The sequence below is a fragment of the Xiphophorus hellerii genome, chromosome 22, assembly GCF_003331165.1.
Source record: "Xiphophorus hellerii strain 12219 chromosome 22, Xiphophorus_hellerii-4.1, whole genome shotgun sequence".
NCBI classification, from domain to species: Eukaryota; Metazoa; Chordata; class Actinopteri; order Cyprinodontiformes; family Poeciliidae; genus Xiphophorus; species Xiphophorus hellerii.
Genome location: NC_045693.1, coordinates 14,778,678 through 14,803,960, shown reverse-complemented (window position 1 = coordinate 14,803,960; position 25,283 = coordinate 14,778,678). Strand labels below are relative to the sequence as shown.

At 37.8% G+C, this 25,283-nt stretch overlaps 1 protein-coding gene across 5 annotated transcripts in view; it reads right to left on the bottom strand.

Annotated features, from left to right (window-relative positions):
• Nucleotides 1-751: 751 nt before the first annotated feature.
• The window catches only part of LOC116712707 (Kv channel-interacting protein 2), a 97,121-nt gene continuing 72,589 nt past the window's right edge, over nucleotides 752-25,283 (bottom strand). For 2 of the 5 annotated variants that reach the window (XM_032552532.1, XM_032552531.1), the window contains 7 exons: nucleotides 6,324-6,448; nucleotides 6,174-6,243; nucleotides 4,559-4,629; nucleotides 4,260-4,367; nucleotides 3,196-3,300; nucleotides 3,042-3,104; nucleotides 752-2,960 (listed from right to left, as the gene is read on the bottom strand). In XM_032552532.1, the coding sequence (XP_032408423.1) occupies nucleotides 2,913-2,960; nucleotides 3,042-3,104; nucleotides 3,196-3,300; nucleotides 4,260-4,367; nucleotides 4,559-4,629; nucleotides 6,174-6,243; nucleotides 6,324-6,448 (590 nt within the window). In that variant the 3' untranslated portion in view covers nucleotides 752-2,912. Of the gene's footprint in view, nucleotides 2,961-3,041; nucleotides 3,105-3,195; nucleotides 3,301-4,259; nucleotides 4,368-4,558; nucleotides 4,630-6,173; nucleotides 6,244-6,323; nucleotides 6,449-9,011; nucleotides 9,111-12,570; nucleotides 13,619-22,736; nucleotides 23,826-25,283 lie in introns of those variants that run through there. The other 3 variants (XM_032552528.1, XM_032552530.1, XM_032552529.1) reach the window with 3 other exon arrangements.

Genomic DNA, 25,283 nt, shown 5'->3' with positions numbered 1-25,283 from the left:
CCAGTCATTTTCCCCTGAATACCATAATATAGAATTTCACCACATTTGATTTAAAAAAAACAATCAGCACTATAACTATAATTTACAGGTCTCCAAAATTTTAGACCCATAGCATTCTAATTCAGTGGATATATACAATAAAATGATTGCTATTTTTATGTGTTTTTTTTCTGTAAGAATGTAATGCAATTTTATAAGATGGGACACATGACTGTGCTAATATACATTTATAATGAGAAAAAAAGTGACTTAAAATTCTATGCAAGCCTATAAAAGAAAGCTCTTTAGAACAACCACCAGATTTTTATCAATGGGTTAATATTCCCTGGTGGAAAAGACTGACGGGTCTATATGGGTACGTGAACTGAAAAAAAAAGACATTAACCACCAAAATAAGCTTTTGCTCTGAATTTCTTACAAATACAATGAAATTGCTGTTTTCATAAGTGGTTAAATCTCTAAAAAACCCTCAAATCCCAACAAATAACTGGGAAAACAATACATAGATTGATTCTCTAGGTAGTTACAGTGTTGGCAGCATTGTGTGGATAGCCTGATTCATTTCCTGTTGATTTTGTACAGAAAAAGAATTAGCCTAAGAACGATTTTCTACAGTAATACAATCTGTTATCGCTGAAAATGGGGCATTTTGAACATTTTAGTTTCCTTTATTTACTATAAAGTTTAATGAATATAGGAATGAATCGCAGTAATGAAATTTTAAAGAGACAAGAATGTGGAGTCTTTGAAATTCAAATTTCATCCCATGTTGCATAGTAACTGATTTTTATTATCTCTGTACAAAATATACACATTTTGAATATGTAATGCAACCAGCAGCTAGCTAACCAGACAATCATTACAACATGTAACTTTTCATTGTTCTAGACACAGTACATGCGGGTATAGACAGGTTTTACTGTAGTCAGGAACTTAAGAACTGAGCTGAAACACTTTTCTAGTAAAATAAAAAATACTGCATGTGTAAACTACACCACAGACTTAGGAATGTTTGAAAGAAAATCATAAAAAAATGCAGTTGCTTTGAAAGAAGTGAGAGATTGTGTGGAAATGGAAACATTATTGCTATTCCATGTTAGGTTCTCTGAATTAATGTTTCAGTGCCTCTGGTAACAAGGTCTTAGAGCTCAGTGATGTTCTGGTATAAAAAGAGGCAAATTATATGGTAGCTGTAAACATTTTTAAAGAAATATTCATAACAGCTTATCGTGCAGGTTCACAACCTTGAAAGACATTGACAGTGAGCAGGCAAACTGCATACCTTTATCTCCAAGTGCTTTTGCCTCACCGATTACAGTGTCTCATATCCATTAGACTCAACATATGTCTAATATTTTCTCTTTGGTGGCAGAAATATGGATAATAAGAAAAGGGAAATGTGGCGGACATGGGGGGAAAAAACATCCATATTCATCATATTGTAACTCTGCAAAAGCTAAATAGCCTTATATTCAAAATAAACATGATTTTGAAGTGGTAGAACCTGCTACAACCACATGACATTTCAGGTAATAAGAATTTCACACATACTGTCTTGGATACACTGATTTTCCCTTTAATGAAATTTGAAAGCCCAGTATGACTGTGGTTTGCAGTCCTACACTGACATGGTTTGACTGGTCAAAAGCTGATCAACTATAGTGCTATTCCAACATTGCACTGGCTAATTGTCATTCCACTGGGAATGCTAAAAACATTACAACAGTCATCAGACAACTACTGCTAGGACTGGATAGTTTGGAAGGCCAGAAATTAGTCTAACCCAGGGGTAGGCAACTCCGGGCCTCGAGGGCCGGTCTCCTGCGACTTTTAGATGTATCTCTACTTCAACACACCTGAGTCAAATAATGAGATCATTAGCAGGACTCTGGACAACTTGACTGCACTTAGGAGGTGATTCAGCTATTGGATTCAAGTGTGTTGGACCAGGAGATATCTAAGAGTTGCAGGACACCGGCCCACGAGGACCAGGATTGCCCACCCCTGGTCTAACCCATGAATAAACATGGGTGCCGACCCACTGCGGGGACTCATCTGTAAGACATACAGCATGTCTTCCTGATACACATGAACACACACGCACACACACACACAGAGGGTGAGGCACCTGTGAATGACTAGGAACAGCAGACAGACGAGCAGACTTTGGAGTATCTCTTTAAATATGCAATTAGATATTAGTGACATCATCATGCGATACTGAAGTCAGTTTCTCTTGGAAAACAACACTTTTGTTTAGCTTTCATCTCGGCTCTCTGGGATCTTCAATTTGTTGGTCGCTCCATTAGGAAGTGTCTTTCTCTGTCATGTCCACCAGGTGGCCACAGACTCATATCTATGTTTCCTCTCGGCTCCTGGGACGTGTTCCCGCACAGCGCGCAACAGAGGCAAGATCAGAATCACAAATCCAAATATCGAGCATATTAGGGCAAAGGGAGAAAGTTATTTCAGATCAAGGTTTTAAAGGAAACTTGATCCAGCTGAGTCCAGCCTTTGCAGGCTGTGATAACTGACCCGCTAGACAGTAATAAATAAAAGTTCAAATAAAACAGCTGGGGGTGTGCTAGTTGCTGTAAGTCCACTGCAAGCATTCTTTGTCTGTGCTCAAGGATAAAACTAATTAAGGTTCTTTATGATTAGCCTGGGAGTCATGGAAACTCCATCATTGCTGGAAGAAATGCCACTAGAAGTCCAGGAGGAGGGTGATGGTCTCTCTGCGCCCAAAGGATTCACAGTTCTCAGTGACGACACAAGCTCAGGCCTGTATCCCACTCAGCCACACACACAGACACACAAACATTCACAAACTCGTTCTATCTCTTCAGTCCTGATGCCTTTTCCGCCAACACCACTCCCCTCCCTGGTGCCAGTATCCTCACTGGTCCAGATCCTTAGATGACATTGTCAAACAGCTCCATGGACTGCATGATGTTCTCATCCTGAGCAGAGAGAGAAAAACACCACTTTATGCTCATGTGGTTAAAACTGAAGGCAACTAAAGACAAAAGTTTTGTCTGTACCTTTTTACATGAATCAATAAATTCATCTATGGTGACCACCCCATCTCTATTCTGGTCCATTTTCTGAAAGAAAACATATTAATTTTCAAATGAATGTCTATATGCAGTATGCAGAATGGGAAATAACAGCAAAACAAACACTGATAAATTAAACCTGAAAGAAGCTCTCCACGTGTTCTCTTGGAGCATCGTCCATCATACTGGGGTACGTGTATTTTCCCATCATGTCATAGATAGACTTCATGATGTCCAGCATTTCCTGCAAATGTCAAAAAACACATAGGTGTTAGAGATGTAGGAAAAAACAATATTATTTTATGACAGTTGTCTTCAATGTTGCTTGAAGGGCCAGAACAAAATCTACAACATTGAAGAGGTAAAATCAAGGTGTGGGTTCTGATTTTTAGACAAGAGGACCAAAGGGAATGTTCCAGCTACTGAGGGATTACACTTCTTAGCCTTCCAGGGAAAGTTCATTCGGGGGGAGGGCAGTTCACCTCAAAGTGATAGCTTTCAAACAGGAAAAGGTGGACTACTCCCTCCTGGTCAGCCTCAAGAAGAGAAGTTTGAGAGTCTTGTTCATGAGAGATGCTAGGACGAAGAGGGAAATCAATAGACAGACTGAGGCCTTGTCTGCAGTAACACAGATGCTGCTGCCCTGTGTCATGCTGCAGAACAGCAGAACCAAAAGCTCTCGATTTACCTCTTTACTCTGACCTTCATCTATAAGTGATGAGATCTGGATTATGACTGAAACAACAAAATCTAAATTCAAATGGCTGAATTATCTTCATCTATAGAGTGGTTGCACTCACTAAGGGAAGCTCAAAGTAGATTCACTTCTCCTCCACACCAAGATGAGTCAGCTAAGGCGGTTCAGACACCTGACACCCACTAAAGGGGAGATCCAAGGGAAACCCCAAATCACTGGATTCAACATTCATTGCTTCTGGCCTGGAAATAAATGCACTGAGATCCCCCAGGATATGCTGGAGATTCCCAGTTGGGTGAGAAATTCCTAGGTTTCTTTTTTTTTTTTTTTTTGCCTGTTACCTCTGTGACCCGATTTTGGATAAGTGAAAGACGAAAGAAATCTCTAACGCTGGAAGGCAATAAATGCTTAACACAAGGGATAAGTTCAAAATTCTGAAAAGATATTGAAATTCAAATCTATTAAAATAAAACTTGTCAGTTTGCAAATTAATGTGAGTGTGTTACCTCTTTGGTAATGCAGCCATCCTTGTTCAGGTCATATAGATTAAAAGCCCAGTTTAGCCGGTCATTAATCGTCCCTCTCAAGATGATGGACAGACCAAAAACAAAGTCCTGATAAAGAAAATTAATCAATTAGGAACTGCTTAAGGTCTGACATATTGATGAGGTAAACTGTTTATGACTTTCTCTGCCCTGTGGGCTGATGTTGAGGTGGATAATACATCTTTGTTTCACTGTCACTGCTGTGTCAAACTTCAGATGAGCCCACATTTGCTTTGATCCGTTCAAAGACCAGAGCTCACCTCAAAACTAACGGAGCCATTCTTGTTGGTGTCGAAGGCTTCAAACAGGAAATGTGCATACATACTCGAATCTGCAAAGGGAGAGACTAAGAGTAACCCGAGAGCAGCGGAAACGTGAAGTCTTTGAACGGCTCTGATTAGCAGTGAGCCAAATATAGACTAGATATAAAAATAATTTCAGATACAACTGGAGGCAAGTGGTTAACATTTCATAAAACTAAATATCATGAAATGATAAATCACTTTGCTTCTCTGCAGAACATCTACTACGGTTAGGAAGAACTGATTATTATGAGTTAAATATAGAGTAGTTATTTTATTGTGATAAAAAGAAGTCGAAGTTTCCACTCAGTGCTTCTCTTACAGACTTCTGTTTTTATTTTTTAAAGTCTGAATATTAAAGACCACCAGATAAATGTCATTATGTACAAAGATGAGCTGAGTAAAAACATAATACAGTTTCCAAATAATAATTTCATTTTTTCAAGGAAAAACAGCAACACAAACCAATTTTGCCTATAAAATGATCTGCATTGAAAATCTTAGGAAGGCACACATCACTAATACATCTAGCATAAAACCAAGACAGCATTTCAGAAAAGGATAATCAGTCAAACATAGTAGTGATAATGTGATATTCTGAGACTGATTTGCTGATGGAACCCTTTATTTAACTTTTAACCAAAACATCTAGAATCAGCATATTGGGCCATCAGTTCATGGGACAGAACCAAGATCAGAAGCACACCAGCAAGTCCATGTCTAACAAGTTCCAAAAAAATTTTAAAAATGAAGATGTCGGAGTGTAATAATCTAAGATTGATAAACTGTGACATGACTTTAAATAGCCTGTTCAAGCCCAAAAAGCCATCCTGTGTTACAAATTTAAACACATTCTGTAAAGAAAAATAGGCCAAAATTTCGATACAGAAAGTGATTATTGTTTTTCTCAAATTTATGATGACAGAAGTTGCCAATACTGGTGGCACAACAAATTCTAAAATTTAGGGGCCAGGTTGGTTTGGCTAGCTTTTCCCACTAATAAAATTTTTAATGTTGTTGCAACCTTTGCAGGTATTGTTTTCTTTAGTTTGGGCTATTTACCTTTTGTCTCTAAAATTGCAAATGCATTTGGAAGATCTAGTGACCTAAAGAGTCTCAGTTATTTAAACCCTGATTACAAACTAACTTCTCAACATGGTACACTGCGACCTTTTGGTCCTTAGTTCAGTTTGCTTGCACAACACAACTTTTACAGACATGGTTTACAGTCATTAATGTCACACAACATATTTCACTGACTTTCATATGTTATATTAGAAACTTCTATTTTAACTACATTTGATTTAAATAAATTACTTAGAACCTTTAGTTTATACTGTACATTTGTACTTGTTGTGCCCTGTGAGTTGAGCCATAACAGTATTTACTCAGGTTATCTTTGTCGGATCTTAATATTATTTTTGATCACCTGAAACATTTAGGCATGACAAAAAAGCAAAAACAGAAAAATATAAATGTCAGATTATTTTGCAGCAGTGTACATTTATTTGTTGAACGTTTATTTTAGTAGAAATATAAAAATTTAAATTGCACTGTCTAAAATGGAACTCACCTCCCTGAGGAAAGAACTGGGAGTAAATGTTTTTAAAGTTCTCCTCATTCACCACTCCACTCGGACACTCCTAGTGGAAAACAAAAGGAAAATGAAAATAATAACATATTTAAATGTAGCTGAGAATATAAGTGAACAATGGAAACCTACATTTTTGAAGCCCCTGTAGAGGACCTGCAACTCCTTCTTGGTGAACTTTGTCTGCTCTTCCAGCTTGTCCATGCTCTCAGGGCGATGGCACACAGTGGACAACTCAAAGTCATCTTCAATACTGTCTGTAAGAGACATAAAAGGGTTAGTCACTGAAAAAAAATGCCATCAGGACAACATCCAAACCTCAAGAAGTGAAAGTCATCTTACTAGTAATATCAAAATCATGTAAAGATAATCACATCCAGCTACACTTTTTGTTCTACGTAAATTAAACATTAAACAAAACCAAAAAAATATATATTTTCACAACTAAAAAAGGAGAGAAAACTCAATGAAACAAAGAAAATTTGCAATATAAATTCATGTACTGGGAAAATAATCACATTTTGAGTTCAGATGAGCAACTTAATTGGGATTAGGTTCGCTTACACACCTTGTTGCATTTAAAACAGGAATCACAAAACATTTCTAAAATGTATTCTAAAGATGTCATAGTACTCAGATTCATTGGGCAGAAGTAAATTTAAGTAAAGTACATTTTTCAATAATTTATATGCAGAGATTGTTATAAAAGGGAAACCATACTTTTTAGTTACCATCCCGAACATTGGTAATACATATCCCATCCACAAGCACACCCCAACCACTTTTCAAGAAGTACACTAATGTTAATCTGTACATCCTGTGGACAATCTAGAAGACTAATACAAAAGTTTTATTAATGAATGAGAATAAAACAGAAAGTTCAGTAAAACATACTGTTTCCAGGAACAACTGTTGTTCTCACTTGCCTGAAGGACACTGGAAGACTATTTCATGTGATTGAACCTACAGAACTGTGATAAACGCGCTTGTGAAGTAAAGGACATGGATCATTAATATGGATAAAACAAACTTAACGGTTATTTTACCTTCTTTTTAGCTTTTCAGCCTATAAAAGCCCAAATGTTTACAGTATGAATGTAGATAGGTTAAGAATAAAAAACACATATTTTGGTAAGACCACTCATAGCTGATACACTCGAGCAGTACTCTGTCTTGTGCTCTTGAACCTTCTCTGCTTGCAGCTTGTCTATTCATTCTCACTTCCTCTCTACTTGTCTTCTCTCCCCACCCATCATCCTGAAACTTTTTACAACTCAATTTTATTTCACTCATCCTCCTCATTCCTCCTTTATGATCCTCAATCCATTTTCTCCTAGTCTCTCTTTAAGACACCTTTTCATCCCCCTTTTTCTCCTCAACTCTCCTAAGATCCCTTTTCATTCTACTTTATCTTCTCATCTAGCTTAACAACCCCTTTTTATCCCATTTTCTTCTTCATCACTCTTTATGACCCCAGACACCGAGACTGACCACCATATGGAGGAGGCTAAGTTTTAGCTGTGATCTCCTGCTTTTGGTCATCAATATCTCGCGACTATATGTAAGAGTTAGCACATAGACAGGCCTGTATTACAAAAGATGAGACCAAGATCCATCTATTCATTTACCACTTCATCGTACCATCACTTCTGAAAAAGACATCAAGGTACCCCTTCAGACAGAAACTGAATTCCAGGTGTAATCTACTTTTTTACAGTCTAGAATGATGGCCCCAGATTTAGAAGAGCAGACTTTCATCCCAGCTGCATCAGTCTGAGCTGCAAACTGCTCCAGGACATGGTAAAAATCCTGGTTTGAAGATGCTTAAGGGACCATATCAGCTGCAGAGATCCCATAAATAAATGACACAAACAGAAGGGAGAGTAAGAGAAGCACTGGTGGAGACCAATCCACACTGGGAAAAAATATGATTTGGAGAAAAACGTGAGGACACACCACTTACCTTAGTTATAAACATACTGCAAGACTCTCTGTGATCTTATAGTACCAACTCCCACAAAACACACATGAACTGACCAACCAAAATGTCCTAAGACCCCCATAGCATTTGTTCAACAGCCAGGACAAAACCACTCTTCTTCTGGAGTCCAAGACTCGAGAATCATTTACTGCCTTCTTTCAAACTCTGCACACTAAGCTTACTTAAGAGAGTTAAGTATTGTGATACAATTGCTGGAACATGCTCTCCAGCACAATTGGAAACACCACCCTGGTCAATCACTCTGTCAGTGTTATCCCATCCTCCACTGTAACACCAAAAATGCTTGTAAATCACAACATTTTTACAATGTCCAGAGCTTTCAGGGTACAAGGGCACTGGAGAGCTTTTTTAATCAATGACCTCTGTCATATTACCTTACCTTCCCAGGTCTTATTTTCTGCCTCCTCTGTGGAGGACCAGGTGACTGGGTTAAGAAGGTCATCAAAGCATTCTTTCCAATACCTGGCAATGTCAACAGTCCCGGTTTTCATGAAGCGTCTTTCACACAAATTTGCTTAGAAAGCGTAAGAACTCAAGCTTAAGTGAAAGACTTAAAGAGGTAAAACAAACATACCTTATATTAACTATGTTTATTAAGTACAAACACACATCTTCTACTTTTAGATGTCACACTACACAAATTGTAACATTAACCTGCTGGGTTTATGCTTAATTCAAACTGTGAGGTTCTCCATTTCTTTGTGTTACGTTAACTGAATGTGATAATGACAGCATCCACACAAATGTTAACGTCAACTTTCTAGAGAGGCTATTGGAAGAAAAGCAAAGAGATGTATGGAGAGTGAAGGAGCACTTGCTTTCACTGATTGAGGGAGTGGTCGAGGGCGTGCAGCACGGCAGCAGCTTGAGGAATCGCTGCTTTATGGTTTTTTTGCTTTGACTGGTGGAGGGGTTACCTGCAATCACCAACCATAGCACAGAGGTTAGATACGTACACTGACATGAGTCTATTTACTTCTCTAGCAACATGCCTGTAGAACCAAAACACACACAACATATAACAAAAAAAAATGCAACAAATTAGTTCATGCTGTTCAGACAGGTAATTGCCTTCTGGGTTGGCTCAACAAAGGGAGACCATTTTCTATTTGCATCCCAATATTTACGGCTGTCAAAAAGTATCACCACCTGGATTTAACAAAGTAAATAGGTAAGAGGCTCCCATTGAGTAATTATAGATGATTATGCTTCAGCTAGCATTATTTAAACGCTAGTCGATGCAGGAGGTGGCTTCTCATTTCTTAAAAACCTTCTTCAAAGGCACATTCTATGGTTGGGGGAAATATATGAATCTCTTCTATTAAAATTGTCTGGAGAACTGTCCAACACTTTATTAAAAACTAGAAAGACGCTGGGGAACCATCATGTTTGTGGAAGAAATGTGGTTAAACCAAAACCTCAAATGACTGTGATAGGTGATCACATACATGTTTGGTAAAATCAAAAACACCAGCAGAAATCCCAGGTATGTTCACTATTGAACATAAGAGCATTAACACATCCATATTGCAAACAAGCTCAAGAGATTGGGACAAAAAAAATTAAGTAGCCTGAATAAAATCATTGATCAGTGAGACTAAATGAAAAAATCTTTAAGTTTATCAAGGAGAATAAAGATTGCAGTCAGGAGCAGCTGAAGATCATCATGTGGTCTGATGAGTCCAGAACTTCCCCTGATCCAGAGTGTAAGAAGAGAGGTGCAAGGAGGCATGCACCCATCATGCATAGTGCAAGACAATAATGTTCACAAATGGATTGGCCAACAGAGTCCAGACTTTAACCCTATCTACAATCTTTGACACATGTTGGAGAAAAACAGTTTGACTTTTCAATCATCTCTATAAGATCTTGGCAAAAAATTAAGGCAGTTCTGAGAAAACTATAAATATGAGAAACTTATTACATTAAAAATAGCGAAGGTATTCTGTAAACAGAGCTATAGGCAGACCAATGACATGTTGGAGTGTGTGACCTTTGTTGGATGGCAAAACTCTTCCAAAAACACATTATTTCATTTACATTGAAATAACCATGGGTAGTATCATTGCAAATCTAGAAAAAAAATATTTCAAACTTCCTAACAGTAATCTCAAACAAACGTCACAAAGTTAGCTGGAAAAAGCAGCAAAACATGGACTTAATTTTACACACAAAGCCCAGCTACTGACTACTGCATCTTAGTTTCCATACGCACAATGACTTTGGTGTTTTTCCAAGACTAGCCAATGGTTTGAACAGTACAGGACATCTGGTGTGAAAATAACCGAACCACGGCCTCTATGATGTGTCATCCTATTGTCTTCCTGTAGCATGCAGCCCCAGGGACTGTCACTTTCTTCGCCTGTGGTTGTGGCATTATTTGCAAACAAAGTAGGCAGAACACATTGTCCAATGTCTGGCAGACTCATCTATCCAACTACCTAAACACAGGCCCTACCCTGGTGCTTTAAGCTGTTTATACAGGTAGGCAATTTATCTTTCTCTACATGGACCCAAAAACAGACCATGTCACAGAAATCAATAGCAGAGACTTAAAAAATTAATCAGCGTTCCTCAGAGGTAAGTTGAAGGAGTTCATGCATGCAAATGATTATAAATATAGAAAACTAATAACCTTATAATCAGCAGGCTGGAACAAGGAAAAGATGAAAGAATATCACAATGAAGATTTTTATGCATTGGTTAATGCAACAGTGATCGTTCTGAAGCTTTGAAATAGTCTAATAACAAAAAACACTTTTGTTTCATGGGTTTTGTGCCTCTGCTGACTCTGCATGGTGCATTGAGCCTAAAATACTTGCAAGAATCATCAAAGCCTCTGTCAGCGCAACATAGCTTACTCTCCACCTCCTCTGTCTGTCTTTCTTTCTGTCTGTCAGTCTGTTCTGTCTGATTTCTTTTGCTGCCAAAGTACCATGATGAATTTGTGCAGAGTTACCTTTGATGTCATTTTATTTTTTGACAATGACACCTGAAATAATTTTATTCTGCTCCAAGTCAAAGTAAAATGAAAGAAGTTTTCCTTCTTATGCTTTTTGGTTGTAGTGCTACTGGGTTCAATAGTGCGGGTAGTCTTGACACCTTTTCATTCTTGGGGGGTGGCAATACTAGATTTTGTACAAATATTGTGTTTCTAAACCCAAGATGTATCAGGATAATTAAACCAAACCACAAAAGATTCAAGTGTGAAGTCTATGAAGACTACTTATTTATGTTTTTAACTCAACAAAATTAGAAGAAAACCAGACAGAAAACAGAAAACAACACAGACAACCAGGAAAGCAAAGGAATTTTGAGTTGTAGATTTTTTTAAAAGATATTTTTGGATAAATGCTCAAGTCTTCCAACCAGAAAGCCTTTAGTCTGCCATGCAAGCTGTGTCTTGTGTCCTGGTGGCACTCTGGCTAAGAGACATTGCCTGAATTCATATTATCAGTTCAGCATGATCTTCCCAGATATTTATAACGTAGGTGCTTCTAATCAAGACCTCTTTGCATCTCTGTTATTTATTTATAAATAAATAAATATGTTAAATATTTATTTATTTTCTCCGAATATCATTATTATTACTAGTTCCTATAAAAAAAAACATTGTAAACTAATTTGGCTACTGGAATTGTCTTTTACTTTATTAAAATATAGTAGTAATAATACCTGCAACCCTGGTAGGACAAGTATGTTTAGATAATGAATAGATGTCATAATAATAAATAAATAAATAATGGGGTAAAGAAATTAGCCCTAGAACTCAAACAAAATTGAAATAACTAAAATAATTTGAAAATATTTTTTACTAATAACATTTAATTATGAATAAAAGGTTGTACTAAAATTCTTCTACTGCTGCTATGAGTGCTACCACTACTACTAATAATAATAACTGCTATATTATTATTATAACTTTATAAATAAAAACACACAGCCTTTCTTAATACTTTGATAAAAATTCATTCAGAAATCCAGAGTAAATTGTAGTTTTCTATTGTGTAAACAAATCTGAGAACTTCAAATGTACAATTTTATCATAGTGAACTAGAAAATAACTCCCTCATAGGTATAAATTCAGTTATATTAACGGTACAAAGTAAAGCCCAGATTTAGTTGTTTTCTAGAAAAATTCTTCTTGTAGAAGATGCTCCAATACCATCCAGCCACACATTATCAGCACAGAATGAGTGTGGGAAATTGGTCTGACAAGACGTCATGTTTAACTCTAAAGAAATAGACACACACACAGACACACACACAGCATTCTTGCCTCCTGCCAGCTGAGAGTGTTTCCCCACTGTCCCATCACCTCATTAAATATTTTGACTAACTCGAGGCTTTCTGCTCCTTCCTAAACACTTCCCTTACCTGCCACAGAGATGTCGATAAGCCCCAGAAAGTGCATCAGTTTGAGGGAGCTGCAGACCACCAGGAGGATGCCCACAGTCTGCAGCCCCTCCACCTCCCACTTGTCTCGGAAGAACAGATGCATCCTTTCCTCCTTTCCTGTTCACACAAATCTTACTCTTGCCTTGCGGGGGGTGAAGACCACCTTCGGACACCCCCCTCCCCACAAATAGGTTCCAAAAAGGAATGAGCTGTCCTTGTTTCTCAGTCCTCCTCTACGTGCCGTGTCCAGCCATCCTAACTCCGCACGGATCCCCACCCTCTTTATTTTTCACTGAAAATAGATTATTATTCTCCTCGTTTCTTCTTTTCCAGAGCAGAAAGAAAAAGCCGGTGGGGATGTGGACTCCCTCCTCCGCCTCCAGCAGCCTGTCAGAGGTTGTTTAGCTTCCAGGTGAAGTTTGGACCGTTCACTGTGTGGGTCCTGACAGGTTGGTGGCAATTGTTTTCAGACTCTCTGATTTTCCAGATTCTGACTCTGAAACTCTCTCTACTCCGTGCCTCGGCTCCGTCACTCCGCTACTCTCTGTGTCCCTCTCGAGCTTAATTGGGTCAGTGATGGGGATGAGTGAAAGAGGAAGGAGGAAAAGGATGATAAATTTAAGAAGAGAAAACAGGGGATGAGTACTACTTGCAGTTGAAGAGGTGAAACAAGGTAGTGTGAGGCTGGAAACATGGGAGAAAACAAAAGAATAACGAGGCAGCGAATTAAGGAAAGAGACAAGAAGAAACATTTGGACAGGAGAGACAAGATGCAACAGTCAGAGCTGAACATAACAGCAGTGATGAGAAAAGCAGAAAGAAAAAAACTATAATGGAGGTTTTTGAACAAGAAAAAGACAAAGATTAGGAAAAGGACGCGAGTAAAACAGTGACGACAGAAATCCAAGGCATCTGACGCAGTAGCTACTGTGGGCAAACTCGCAGATGTGACAATATCCCCTGAGTGTAAAATCGACACATGTGCACACGCAGACACACAGCCTGGAGGTGAAAGCTGGGCAACATGTAGTGCATACGCAATACTGCACAGAGCTGAACCTTTCAGATTGGAAAGAAGATGCTGCTTTCACATCTGGGTCGTTGACATTATCAGTCTTAAAAAATTGAAAAGAAAAACTAAAAACTGGTTTTAAACAAGCAAAACTATAATGATATGTTTGATTTGTATAGAGAAACAATGCCCTGGATTTTATTTACCATAAAAGAAAAATTATGCAGTAGTGTGGGCGAAAATGCTTTGCTGATGTCAAACAAGAATGAGCTGGTTGGTTAGAGATGACAGATAGATGATTGAGTGGTTCAAATTACCTCTAATTACAAGCAGGTTGTGTAGAATACAATCTCTGGCTACAGCAGATTGTAGCCAGAGATTACAATCTCTGAGTAGCTCCTGTCCTTAGTTGATGGGAGCTACTCTTGTCAACTAATCACAGAACACTGTGTCACACAGACTCAACAAATTTGAACAATAACAGTTTGAAAGCAGTAAACTTTCCATTCACTACTAAATATTTGCTCAGACTTTATGGTACCAGGAATGCTGTAAGGTACTAACTAACCATTAAACTTCAACTAGCAAACCTTTGTTACAAAAAAATCTAAGAGAAGCTACACAAACAAATGTTTTCTTTGATTGAGATCCTTTGCTTTGTGACGGCCACAACAAAACACTGAGTTTGTCTTCTTTAAGATTCTTTGGAGGTAATTTAATACTATGTTTAAAATCATCCTCCATTTCAAAGATCAACTTGTGCCTGAGCTTTAACATCCTGGCTGATGTCTTGAGATGTTTGTTCAATATTTCCACATGATGTTCTTTCTTCATGATACCATCTATTTTGTGAAATACATGAACATGTTTGTGTCCAATTAACTCAAATGTTTGAGTTAAACAGAGGTTATGTGTAAATACTTTATTTCAACTGAATTTAAAACCAACCTCATTAGTCTGCTTTAAATAAAATGGAGACACACAGAACCAACAACATATCTGCGATTGGAAATACAGATGGTTGTGAAAGTTGGGTAAATAAGCGAATCTCCATCCAGCTCCCCATATGACAGCTGTCACTTTCACTGCTAATCCAGCATGAGGTCTGTGCAGTCTGTTGCCAGTTGACTGAAAGCACTGCTCCAATTTACTTGGAAACTGAGAGACTGTGTGTTATAATTAGCAGGCCAGCGGTGAGCTTACCAGAAAACCCTCTCAGATGTCCATTCTCACCAACCCCGACTCACCCATGACGCTCTCACCACCTCCAACGGGTCTGTTAGGGCAGCTCGATTCCAAATGCAAAAGTCACTGAGCTTATTTTAGCCCAAACTGTTTACGGCTCATCTGCTTGAGAAAATGATGGCTTAAAGAATCCCCAAGAGAAGCTCTGTACCAAAAATAATGTTGGACATTCACTTGCCTGAATTTTAATCGACAGTAGATGTTGACACATGAACACATACACACACACACACACAAGCGCTCTCTGAGGCGGTAATAAAATGTTAGGTTAATCAGTCTTAGTTGATTAGTCTCCGCGAGGAGTAGTTTGCCCGAAGCCAGACACATATCCTAATTGAAATGCCTCCATATTTAGTCGTCTACCTGGGCAATTATTTCTCTCAAAACTGATTAAAACGTCTAAGAGACGGGGGGGGGAAAACGTACATGTGTGGGAAAGCATCAAGCAAATGAGACACAGGAGGTCATTGACAAATGGTGCTCAAAATTGGCTAGTGTGTTTTCAATTAGACAAATGAAATAAGGGATCCATTTGCATGGACCATTAGCATTTGAAGATATTTTTAATATGGTGATGTGAGACAGAAAAAACAGACAGATCGTAACAAGGCCGAGTCTTTGCAGCATGAATTAGAAATGAATGCAAATGAATAGAGGGTAAAATAAAAAAAAGGTTTTCTCTTTGGAGGATCTCAGATTTATAAATGTCATTCTGCATGCACGAACATAATCTAAAGTGAAAATTATATTAACATTCTTTTTTGTGGAGCAACATCTTAAATTAGCTATGTTGTGACCTGATAAAAATCTGACTGTTGATAATAAATCAGAAATAATTGCCAGAGACTTAAAATTTTTAAAATGGTAAACCTTTCTCTTTTTTTGTATTAAAATGTTTAAATGCCCTTTGTTTATCTTAAACATCTCGTAGTTTTGGATTAACAATGCAAGTATTTGCTTTCTGACAGATTTCTTCTGTTTTTGTTTTTTTTGGTCACACTTAAATACTTCAGGTAATCAAACTAACCTTAATATCTGACAAAGATAACCAGAGGAAATACTAAATGAATTTGTAAACTATGGTATTGTTCAATAAGGTGAGGGTGTCAAACTCCTTTTAATTTGGAGTCACATCAAGATCATGAATCATGAATCATGAATCCCCAAAGGTCCTGCTGTGGCAGGACGTATCAATAAATCTAAGCCATTGACAAACTGTTAAAATATGAATTATTAGAAGATGAGGAGTTAGTAAATATTAAACAACTTTTCATTTTGATCTAATATGGCAGTATACAGATAAAAACTGCTTCCATTTGATTTATAAAAGAATATTTAAGCACACAACTGTTATCTTGAAGGTCCCATTTATGTGTCCCATTGAAGTCTATGTCCATATAAAGAGTTATAGCAGTCCGGACTTGAGTTTGACAAGTGTTTTAAGGGAAACAAGAAACTGTAACCCATGTTGCAGTTTCAGAGTGTCCCTTCAAGCACAAGCTCATTAACCAAATTAATTAATTAATTCAGGTGTTCTAAACGACACTAAAGCTAAGTGGAAGCATGCAGATTCAAACCAAGGTAAAACATTTAAAATAAAAAAAATATAGGAATAGGAGAATGTATATTAAGGGGAAATTTACAACATAAGAAAACCAAAACTGTATAGTTATACAAAATAGTATACTCAAATAAAAAGAAATGTAATTTAAAGCCAACTTAAAAAAAGAAAAATAAACAAAATGCATAATTATTTAAGAATAAATACAACAGCCAACCTGAACTTGATCTGTAATAGACTTGTTGGCACACTGATAATCTGACGTTTCCTCAATTTATTCTTGGTAATTACCCTTTTATACCTGTAGAGGTCAGTGTTAAGCCAACTATTTAATTTGCAATTCTGTGTTCAAGAGGACTTTTGGCTCCACCCCACAACCTCTCCTCTTTGTCCTCTTAAGTTTCATTTAAATTCAGCACCAGTCAGAACCAGACTAGCCGTGCGATGACAATAAAAGAACCTGAGCCATTAACAATTTTCAACACCTTTGCACACACAGAGCTCTTCAGAAAGAATAGATACATGCTTACTTCTGTGTTGTATTTCTACAGAATGTGATGAAAAATAACAAATAAATCAGGCCAAATAATAAAAGTTGTGCTTTTAGTCACTTTCGTACTTGATTTAACTGTTCCTGTCCTTTTACCATTTCGTCATGTGTTTCTGAGCAGTGTAAAGTACTCAGTCTAAATTGCATTTGCATTGCTCACAACAAGCCTCTAAGCCTATTTCCATCAAAGCATAAACATGACTCTCTCTGCTGTTTGCTGCCAGAAGCCAAATCAAGAAAACATCCTGAATGGATCGATACCACAAAAAGGGAAAAATAAAAACAAATATTTCTTGCAGCTAACAGCGAGGCTCAGCCCTCTTAAGGGATTTCTGCATCTGTTCAGAGATATTATTCCACTAGAGATGTGCATGTGAGGTTACTGCCACAGCAGCTAATTTACAGAGGAAATCAACAACATTTCTAGCCAAACAACAGTTTACTTTGTTGGAGCAACAGACGAGCCAATGAGAAAGTTATCCCAAATGTTGCTGTGATGCAGCCATGAACGAGGATCAAATTGGCAGCAGAATGGCAACAACTTGTAGCTTTTCCTTGGAAATGTAAAACAGGATAAATCCATCCCCTCGCTGTTTGACGTAAATGATTAATTTTGGTAAATCCTGCTCCTAGGCTTCTGTAACCTTGCTAATACTTTATGTAGGTACAAGACTCGAGTCAAGAGCCAGATGAAAAAAGTCAATAAGAGACAGAGAGAAAAAAAGTGTATGAGCAGGAGGTTCAGAGTGAGAGCCAAATAAATTTCACTTTCATTCAGTGTCTTAAAAAGCAGCTGTTGTTGCAACACCACTACATCAGCGAAACAAGTTTTAGAAAGCGTATTTTAATTTGTCAAACACATTTTAAAATTTAGATCAGTAGGAATAAAACCTCCCATCACACATGCAAAACAAACGCCACATTAGTTCCACTTTGTAACACAGACTAATTTCTGCAGACACATTTCCTTGGGTTAAGACAATCATACAAACAAAATGACATTTTGTCCATTTTTCTTGCTTCTAATACATCAACTATGAAACAAAATGTTCACTCAGTGTACAACATGTCCCACCCATCACCAAGCTCCATGATGAAGAGATAATCAACGTTCTTCACTAGTGGCTGTTGCTCAGCTGTAAGATAATTTACAATCAGAATCTACAATCACATGTTGATGGGCAGGGCACTAAGCTGTGTGAGTTTGGCAAAAAAGCAATATTGCTCAGGAAGCATAATGTGGGTGAAAAGGGTACCAGAAAGGGCCAAAAAGATTAATCAACATTATAATTTTGAAGTAATGATTGGCAAGAATAAGAAAGTAATGCATATTTAGCTGTAGTGTGTCACCTAATAAAGGCAGTTTTCTTCCTATGTAGATTTAAAACAAAGTTTTACAATATTCTCTTTCACCTTTTATTGGGAATTAAACATTTTCTTAAAGCTCTGTTGGTGTGAATGGCAGGAAGAGAAAGACGGAGTGAATTACTTCATTCACAGTGTTATCTTTTCACTCACGTGATCTGAACCACCAACTTTAGGTCTTTCTCTCTTTCATCCACATAGTAGCTGACATACAAGCTATCTTTTTAACTTGAAGACATGCATACAGCTACTATCAAATTCAACAGTGCAGTGCCAGCTGGAACAAAAAAGAGGAACGCAAAAGAAGGAGAGAATAAGGTAGAGAGGGGTGAGTTGGGTATTAGATATCCCCTGTGTGATCCTCCTTGTGTCCCAAGCTCTCATCTATAGCTGGCTCACCAACAGTGGTGCACAGATGGAAAGAGACCCAGACAAGGACAACAAGGACAGACTCCTTCACATTCACTGCTGATTTAATAAAGTTTACTAAATTATTGATATACTTCAGCTCCAAACCACTAAAAGAGGGATAATACTGTTCACCCTTGTTTTAGCAACACAACAGAAATAAGACTTATTAAACAATTCATTACCGTGAAATAATAGCCTGTCTCTGACATTTCTTTTCCTGTTGAGACTCTAAAGTGAAGGCTATATGACTCTGAGAACCCATAGAGTGTGTGCAGCACCACAGCTCCATCTCAATTTATTGCGAGCACAAACACACTCCATTCTCCATTAGCTCGCCTATCAACTGAAGGGCAATTACAGAGAGGGCAGATGGACATAAAGGTGTGTGCATGAAATCAGACATAAATGGGTCCCTCTGGTGACCAGCAAAACATTTTAACAGCACTTATTCTTCTGCATTATACCAATACCACTCTATCATTGCCTAACATCTTCAATAGCTGCTTTCACATTTGGACATAAACCATGAAGCTTCTGCACTTAACGATACCTACATCTTTCTATCCCTAACATTAAGCTTTGTCTTCCAGACATTGAGTAAAGATCCTTTCAGCCTGCTCCATTTTGTCATCTAATTTGTTGAGGTATTGCGCTGCAGCGCCTTGACTATATATTCCCATCCCTTTTAACTTATTCAAATTATTTACATTATAAAGTACTGTAACTCCTATGTATGTTATTGGAATTTATTGTAATCAACCCAAATGTAGTTTGGCATGTCAAAACTATTTAGGACCAACTTTTGCTGCAGTTGTGTGGAAAAAAGAAATAGCTGAGCAAAAAGTGAAGTTCTCAATTTGTTAGTCTGTTTAGATTCCAACCCCTATCTATGGTTATGAGATATGAATCATAACCAGGGTCAAATCTTTTCTCCATAGGGTGACTGAGCTTTACTTTAGATCACCCTGACATGCTCAGTCATCTCGTGGGAGCTGCTGCTGCTTTGCATCTAAACAAGGCAGTTAAGGCAGTATTTGATCAATATGTCTTCTTCTGAAAGTTTTTCTGGTCTTTTCCACTGGGAGGAGATCTAGGAAAAGACAGAACGTTTTTGGAGAGGCTAAATATTCCTTTTAGCTTAGAAATGCATTGGAATCAAGAGCAGCAGCTGGTGGGGAAGGATGTGTGCGTTTCTAACCTAGGCCTCTTACCTCGACAACCTGATTTCAAATAAGAAAAGACAATGGGCCGATGACTGTTATTGTAGCTGTGGCTCTTGTCCAGCTGCTAAGTCATTAAAACGCATATGACACATCAGAGTATCAAAAGTGATGAAGGAGCCCTCATGCCTCAGTCTTGTCGCAGGCATTAACTGCTTCACAAAGCCCATTGCCAAGTTTGTTTCCTTCAAGATGAAAGACAAGAAAAAATGCTGTGGTGGAATGGAAACATGGCAAATCTTTCACACAAGATTTAACATGGGAGATAGATAAAGGTATCTCTACCTATCAGACGCAGAAAGAGCAGGATAACAGAGTTATACATAATCACAGTTTTTGTATTGTAAGGTACATTAAAGTTCTATAAAGTTATGGAATAAGAAGAGAGGGAAAGAAGTAGTTTCAACAGACATGCTGCCACTCAGTACTGCACAGACCAACCCATTCAATATCCACCTCATAACCTAAACAGCACATCCCTGTCAATACCCATTACTCTAAAATCTGTCAGTAACTCGTAAAACTTTGAAACTAAAGTGAGTCATAAACACTCAAAGGAAATGTTCACTTCACTTTCTCTTTTTTCTGCAAAATTAGATGCTGTTTATTTATTGCAGGGTCAGCAACACAGCTCATTAAATTAATGAGCATGAAATGTATTTTTTCCCCTCACTTTCCTTGCTCTGACTCACCGGAAAATGACACAAAATGGGTCTTAAAAAAGAAAGAAATATGGCAAAAACATATCATTTTTTTGCTTCTTTCAACTTTTCATCTAGTTCACAAAAAATTACATAAACATATTAAAACCAACATGCATTAAAAAAACAAAGGAATATAAGAGGATTAGTAGTCTAAATAAAGAAGCAGCCACTATATAGACTAATGTAAACATGTGGAAGTAACAGATTGATTTACTAGTCAATAAATAAAAACATTACAGCAAAAACTCAACATAATAAGTTGCTTTCAGTCTGAACAAATAATTGATTATGGAGCCATGCTTACAAGTGTCTCTGTAAGCATGGTTGTCTCTGAAAGGTTGTCTCCAAATCCTTTAGTGATTCTGAGGAGTCTGAATGCTACAGTCAGGATCTTTCCATTTTTTTAATGGAAAGATCCTCCATTAAAAATTTTCATTAGCCTAAGTACTCACCGAGGAGTTGGCACACGCAGATATACTCTCATTAAGGCAGCAATTTTCATAAAATATGATCAAAATATGTTAAACACTGAAATGCTCTCAAGAATTGAAGTATAATGTAAATTGAGCTCCATGTGTTTGTGTACATCTGTGTTTGATTGCCTCTGCATACAAGTACTTGTAGAGTGCAGAAGCATGGATATTAGGTTTCCAAGTTTTTTTTTGGGGGGGGGGGGGGGGTTAGATGACAGAGCTGCTGGCACACCTTGACTGCTGGAGTCAGTCCAAAGGATGAATCAGGGATGAAAAGTGGCTTCAGGAAGATCTGCTAAAAAAACATCACAGTCTTTGCTGTTTTCATCTCAGTATATGGCAAGCCTGTCTCTAGAATTATTATCTATAGTTGGAGTACAGCGCATTAGTGCTAATGGTCATTAAAAGAGAAATCTTAGGATCTGGACAGCATATTGCAGACAGGGTAGGAGAACAGACGATAGGATCAAGATTGTTACAGTGAAGACAGTGATAAGAAGATGTGAACAATGTTGAGCAGATTGAAGGCAAAGAGGGCAAAACTTAGGTCATTTTTGAAAAGACAGGCGTAGCAAAGCCTGGTGATAAATCCTGAGGTAAAGAAAGGAAATGTCCTGTCAACTCTAACGTAACTACAATTTTAGCTGACATAAAATACTTTTTTTCAAGTGTGAATGCAATGTTTAATGCAATTAAACATTATATAGTTAAGTTCAGTGTTTTAAGCTGAAAAAAAAAGTGCTGGTCCTCCACTTAATGTTATACAAATATTGGGCAGAAAAATGAGTGATATTTTCATGTAGAAAATCAGGGATGTGTATATCAATCTTCAGCTGATTAGTTTTATTGTACAGAAATTACAAAGAGCAAAAAAACAAAACCAGATTTAAATCAAATTCACATGAGCCAAATTAAAAGTTTTATGGAACAATTTTAATCAACCTGCCGTTAATGTGGACATGAAAAATAACACAGAAAAAATAAATGAAGATATAAAAATCCCTCAACAGCATAAAGAAGTGACAAGTTCCTTCTAGACTCAAAATTTCAGTAAACTTGTTACTGTTACCGTAAAACATGCCAATTTATGATACCAAGAAAGTTTTTTTATAGAAAAACCTAATGAATGAAATTAGGTCGCTTAATATGCATTATGTCAACCTAGACCACAAAACATGTTGAGCTATAATCTGCAGCAGAGCCGTATTTCCTTTCTTTCTGCCCCATATAAACCTTGCGAGCTAATGTGAGCTCTAAAAGTAACGCTGGCACTCCCTCAGTGAAACTAGTGTGTCTTCAGAGCACTCAGACCCACTCCTTCCATTGTGTTATCGATTGAAAGGTAAAAGCACACACCCAAGGGGCAGAGAAAGTCCACACACACAGCTAAAGTTACACGGTTGTGTGTGTGTGTTTGGGAAGGAGAGGGAGGGATAGAGTGTTGCACGGCCCACCGGTAACAGGAACCCTTAGGCAGCACTGCTGCCAACTGAGGACCAGGGGAAGAGGGTAGCACACAAAAAAGCAATCTTTCATGCATTCAGTTGTGAGTTGATGTAACTTTAATAATATTTGACATAATTATGAAAAAATAAGATTTTTACCTTCCCCACCAACAGGCTCGAACATCCCAAATTGTTCCAGGACTTTGATGAAGAGCCCCATGACCACCAGCACAGCGATCATCTCCAAGCCATCCAAGCTCAACATCCTGGGGGACCGCAGTATGTCATCGCCCAGAACCGTACCACCAAGCCAAGTCAGGCTGCCCTGATCCTTGCCAGCAACGCAGCCACGCCCAATCTGAACACTTTGTCCAAGTTTAGGAAAGTTGTCCTCGACTCTCCTCCGTAGCTTTTTATCAACTTCAATCCAGTTGCAAGTTTTCAGAGGTAAAAGGGGTGAATAAGTTGTGAAAACTTCAAATTAATACTGCAGACGGCTTGGCTTGAACCAGTTGATATTCCTCTGCTATCTCACAAAATCTGTCCTCAGTCAACCTCCTTTATTCGCCATTGGCTGCCATTAATGCTGAAGCTACAAGCAAGCGACACAGACATCCAAAGTGTCAAAACACCTGGGCTCCAGTTCTAACTTTTTTTCTCTTCTGCCTTGTCTGTGTTTTTTATTTTCTTCTAGGCCCTCCTCGAGGGATGGAATCTGGGGCTACGCTGCGCCTGTTAGTCCTTTTGGCAGTGGTTGTCAGGAAGTGAATGTTGTGAGGGGGAAAAGAGAGTGAGTGAGAGAGAGTCGGCAGATAAAAAGAAGGGAGAGAGGATGAGTTGGAGATGGCATAGAAAATGAGAGGGAGGGAGGAAAAACTATCTGCGGCAGAGAGTGGGCAAGAAGCATGCACACGCACAAACAGTGACACAGAGATTGTTGGTGGGGGGGATGCTAAGAAATGTCTTCTCTTTCCAGTAACATTTGATTGATTTGCACAGTGGGGTTACCTTGGAAACGGAAAGTGAGTGTGGAATATATTGGCAAGACAATATGCAATAATGTTCATCCAAATTCAAATATCACCTAGCAAGCATCTTTTGACTGCGTCGCGACTGTGGCATCCGTTCTGCAGCACGCAAATGCCTACAGGTTGATATCATGTTCCATTAACTTTTAAACATCTCTCTGTGAAAGTTTTGTATGCAACAATTTTTTTACAGGCAATGTTCAATTTGAGAAACCAACACCAAAGATTAAAGCAAACAGAGCATAAATCTTTATGCGTCACTCCCAGACTGTGAAATCTGTTTGTAAATGTGTAATTAACTTACGTTGACCTAACATTGTGAAGACGCATTCAGCTGGTGGTGCTCAAGAGAACATTTAATGCAAAATGAGGAAGAAACACTAGAAAGAAACTTAATGTGCAACTAACCCCCATGTGAAAGCATAGCCCTTACACATTTTGAGAAATCCCAGCAAGGTGGGTGGAGCCTCGAGACACGGAGGGGTGGGGCCAAGTGTGGACTGGAGGGGAAAAGTGGGGTTGTGGTCAGGAGGAGGGAAGCACTGTTGCATACTTATAAACTTTTTTGCTATATTAAGTAACATTCCAGACACAAAACAATCCCACAGAAACATAAAAATAAAACCCTAAATAACCTATTTAGACAGTTTATTGACAAAAAATATATAATTTAGGGGTTCTATTTAAACTTTAAAGAGCTTTGGTTGATCCTACAGAAATCTAAGCTGCTTCAACTTATATTAACATACTAAAAATGTAAGAGTTTATTAGCTTATATAGTAAATTATTTGTTCAAAGCAGCATGTTTACAAGTTCAGTGAACTCTGCTTGACAACTCTAAATGTAATGAAACTGTTTCTTTAACCAAGGAACTTAAAGTGAGCACTGCTCATTCTAAAGAGAAAAAGTATTGTTTTTCCTTTGGGGAGAACAGCTGCTGCAAACAGTCTTTAGGAAAACTTTGACTCGTTTATGGGAGAAAGAATCCATTATTTCCACATGATGTTCTCTGTTAGGATGCAATTCTCTCTGTGAATGTGAATACTGATCAATTACAGGCTCCTCTACACAAACTAAAGACTCATTTGTTGATCTGAAACCAGAAAACCTATGTAGAATTAAGCCCAACTCCAGCTGGAATGCACCCCAGTGGGGATCATACTCCAGTTTCTTCAACATCTGTCTAAGATAATGTGAAATATGCAGAGAGCAGCAATGGGTTAAAGCAGCACTATAAGATGAAACTTTAAGACACTAAGCAACAAGTTGTAATTTTGTTCTAATCATTACTGAAATGACAGCATAAGTGCATCTGAAAAGGCAAATTTTAGAGATAGACAACCTGAAAAAAAAGCCTGAAACAAACTGTTTCTTGTTTTCATATTTTAAAATGTATATGGACAAATAGAGCCATTACACCTTTCTCACTATAACAGAATTATCATTTGCATATATGGATGATGAAGTAGCGTACACAACTGTTTTAATAAAAAGAAATTAGTGTTTCCTTCACACTCTATAGGTTATGTATCAAATGGATGTGTACTTGCTCACTGGCCACACTAAAAGGTTTAGCAAAAACACTCTTCTTTCCAGAGTGACTAGTAGATCCTGCAATGCAGAAAGGGTAGGTGAGATTTGTGAAAAATATTAAACGAGCAGATTTCTTACTTGTTTT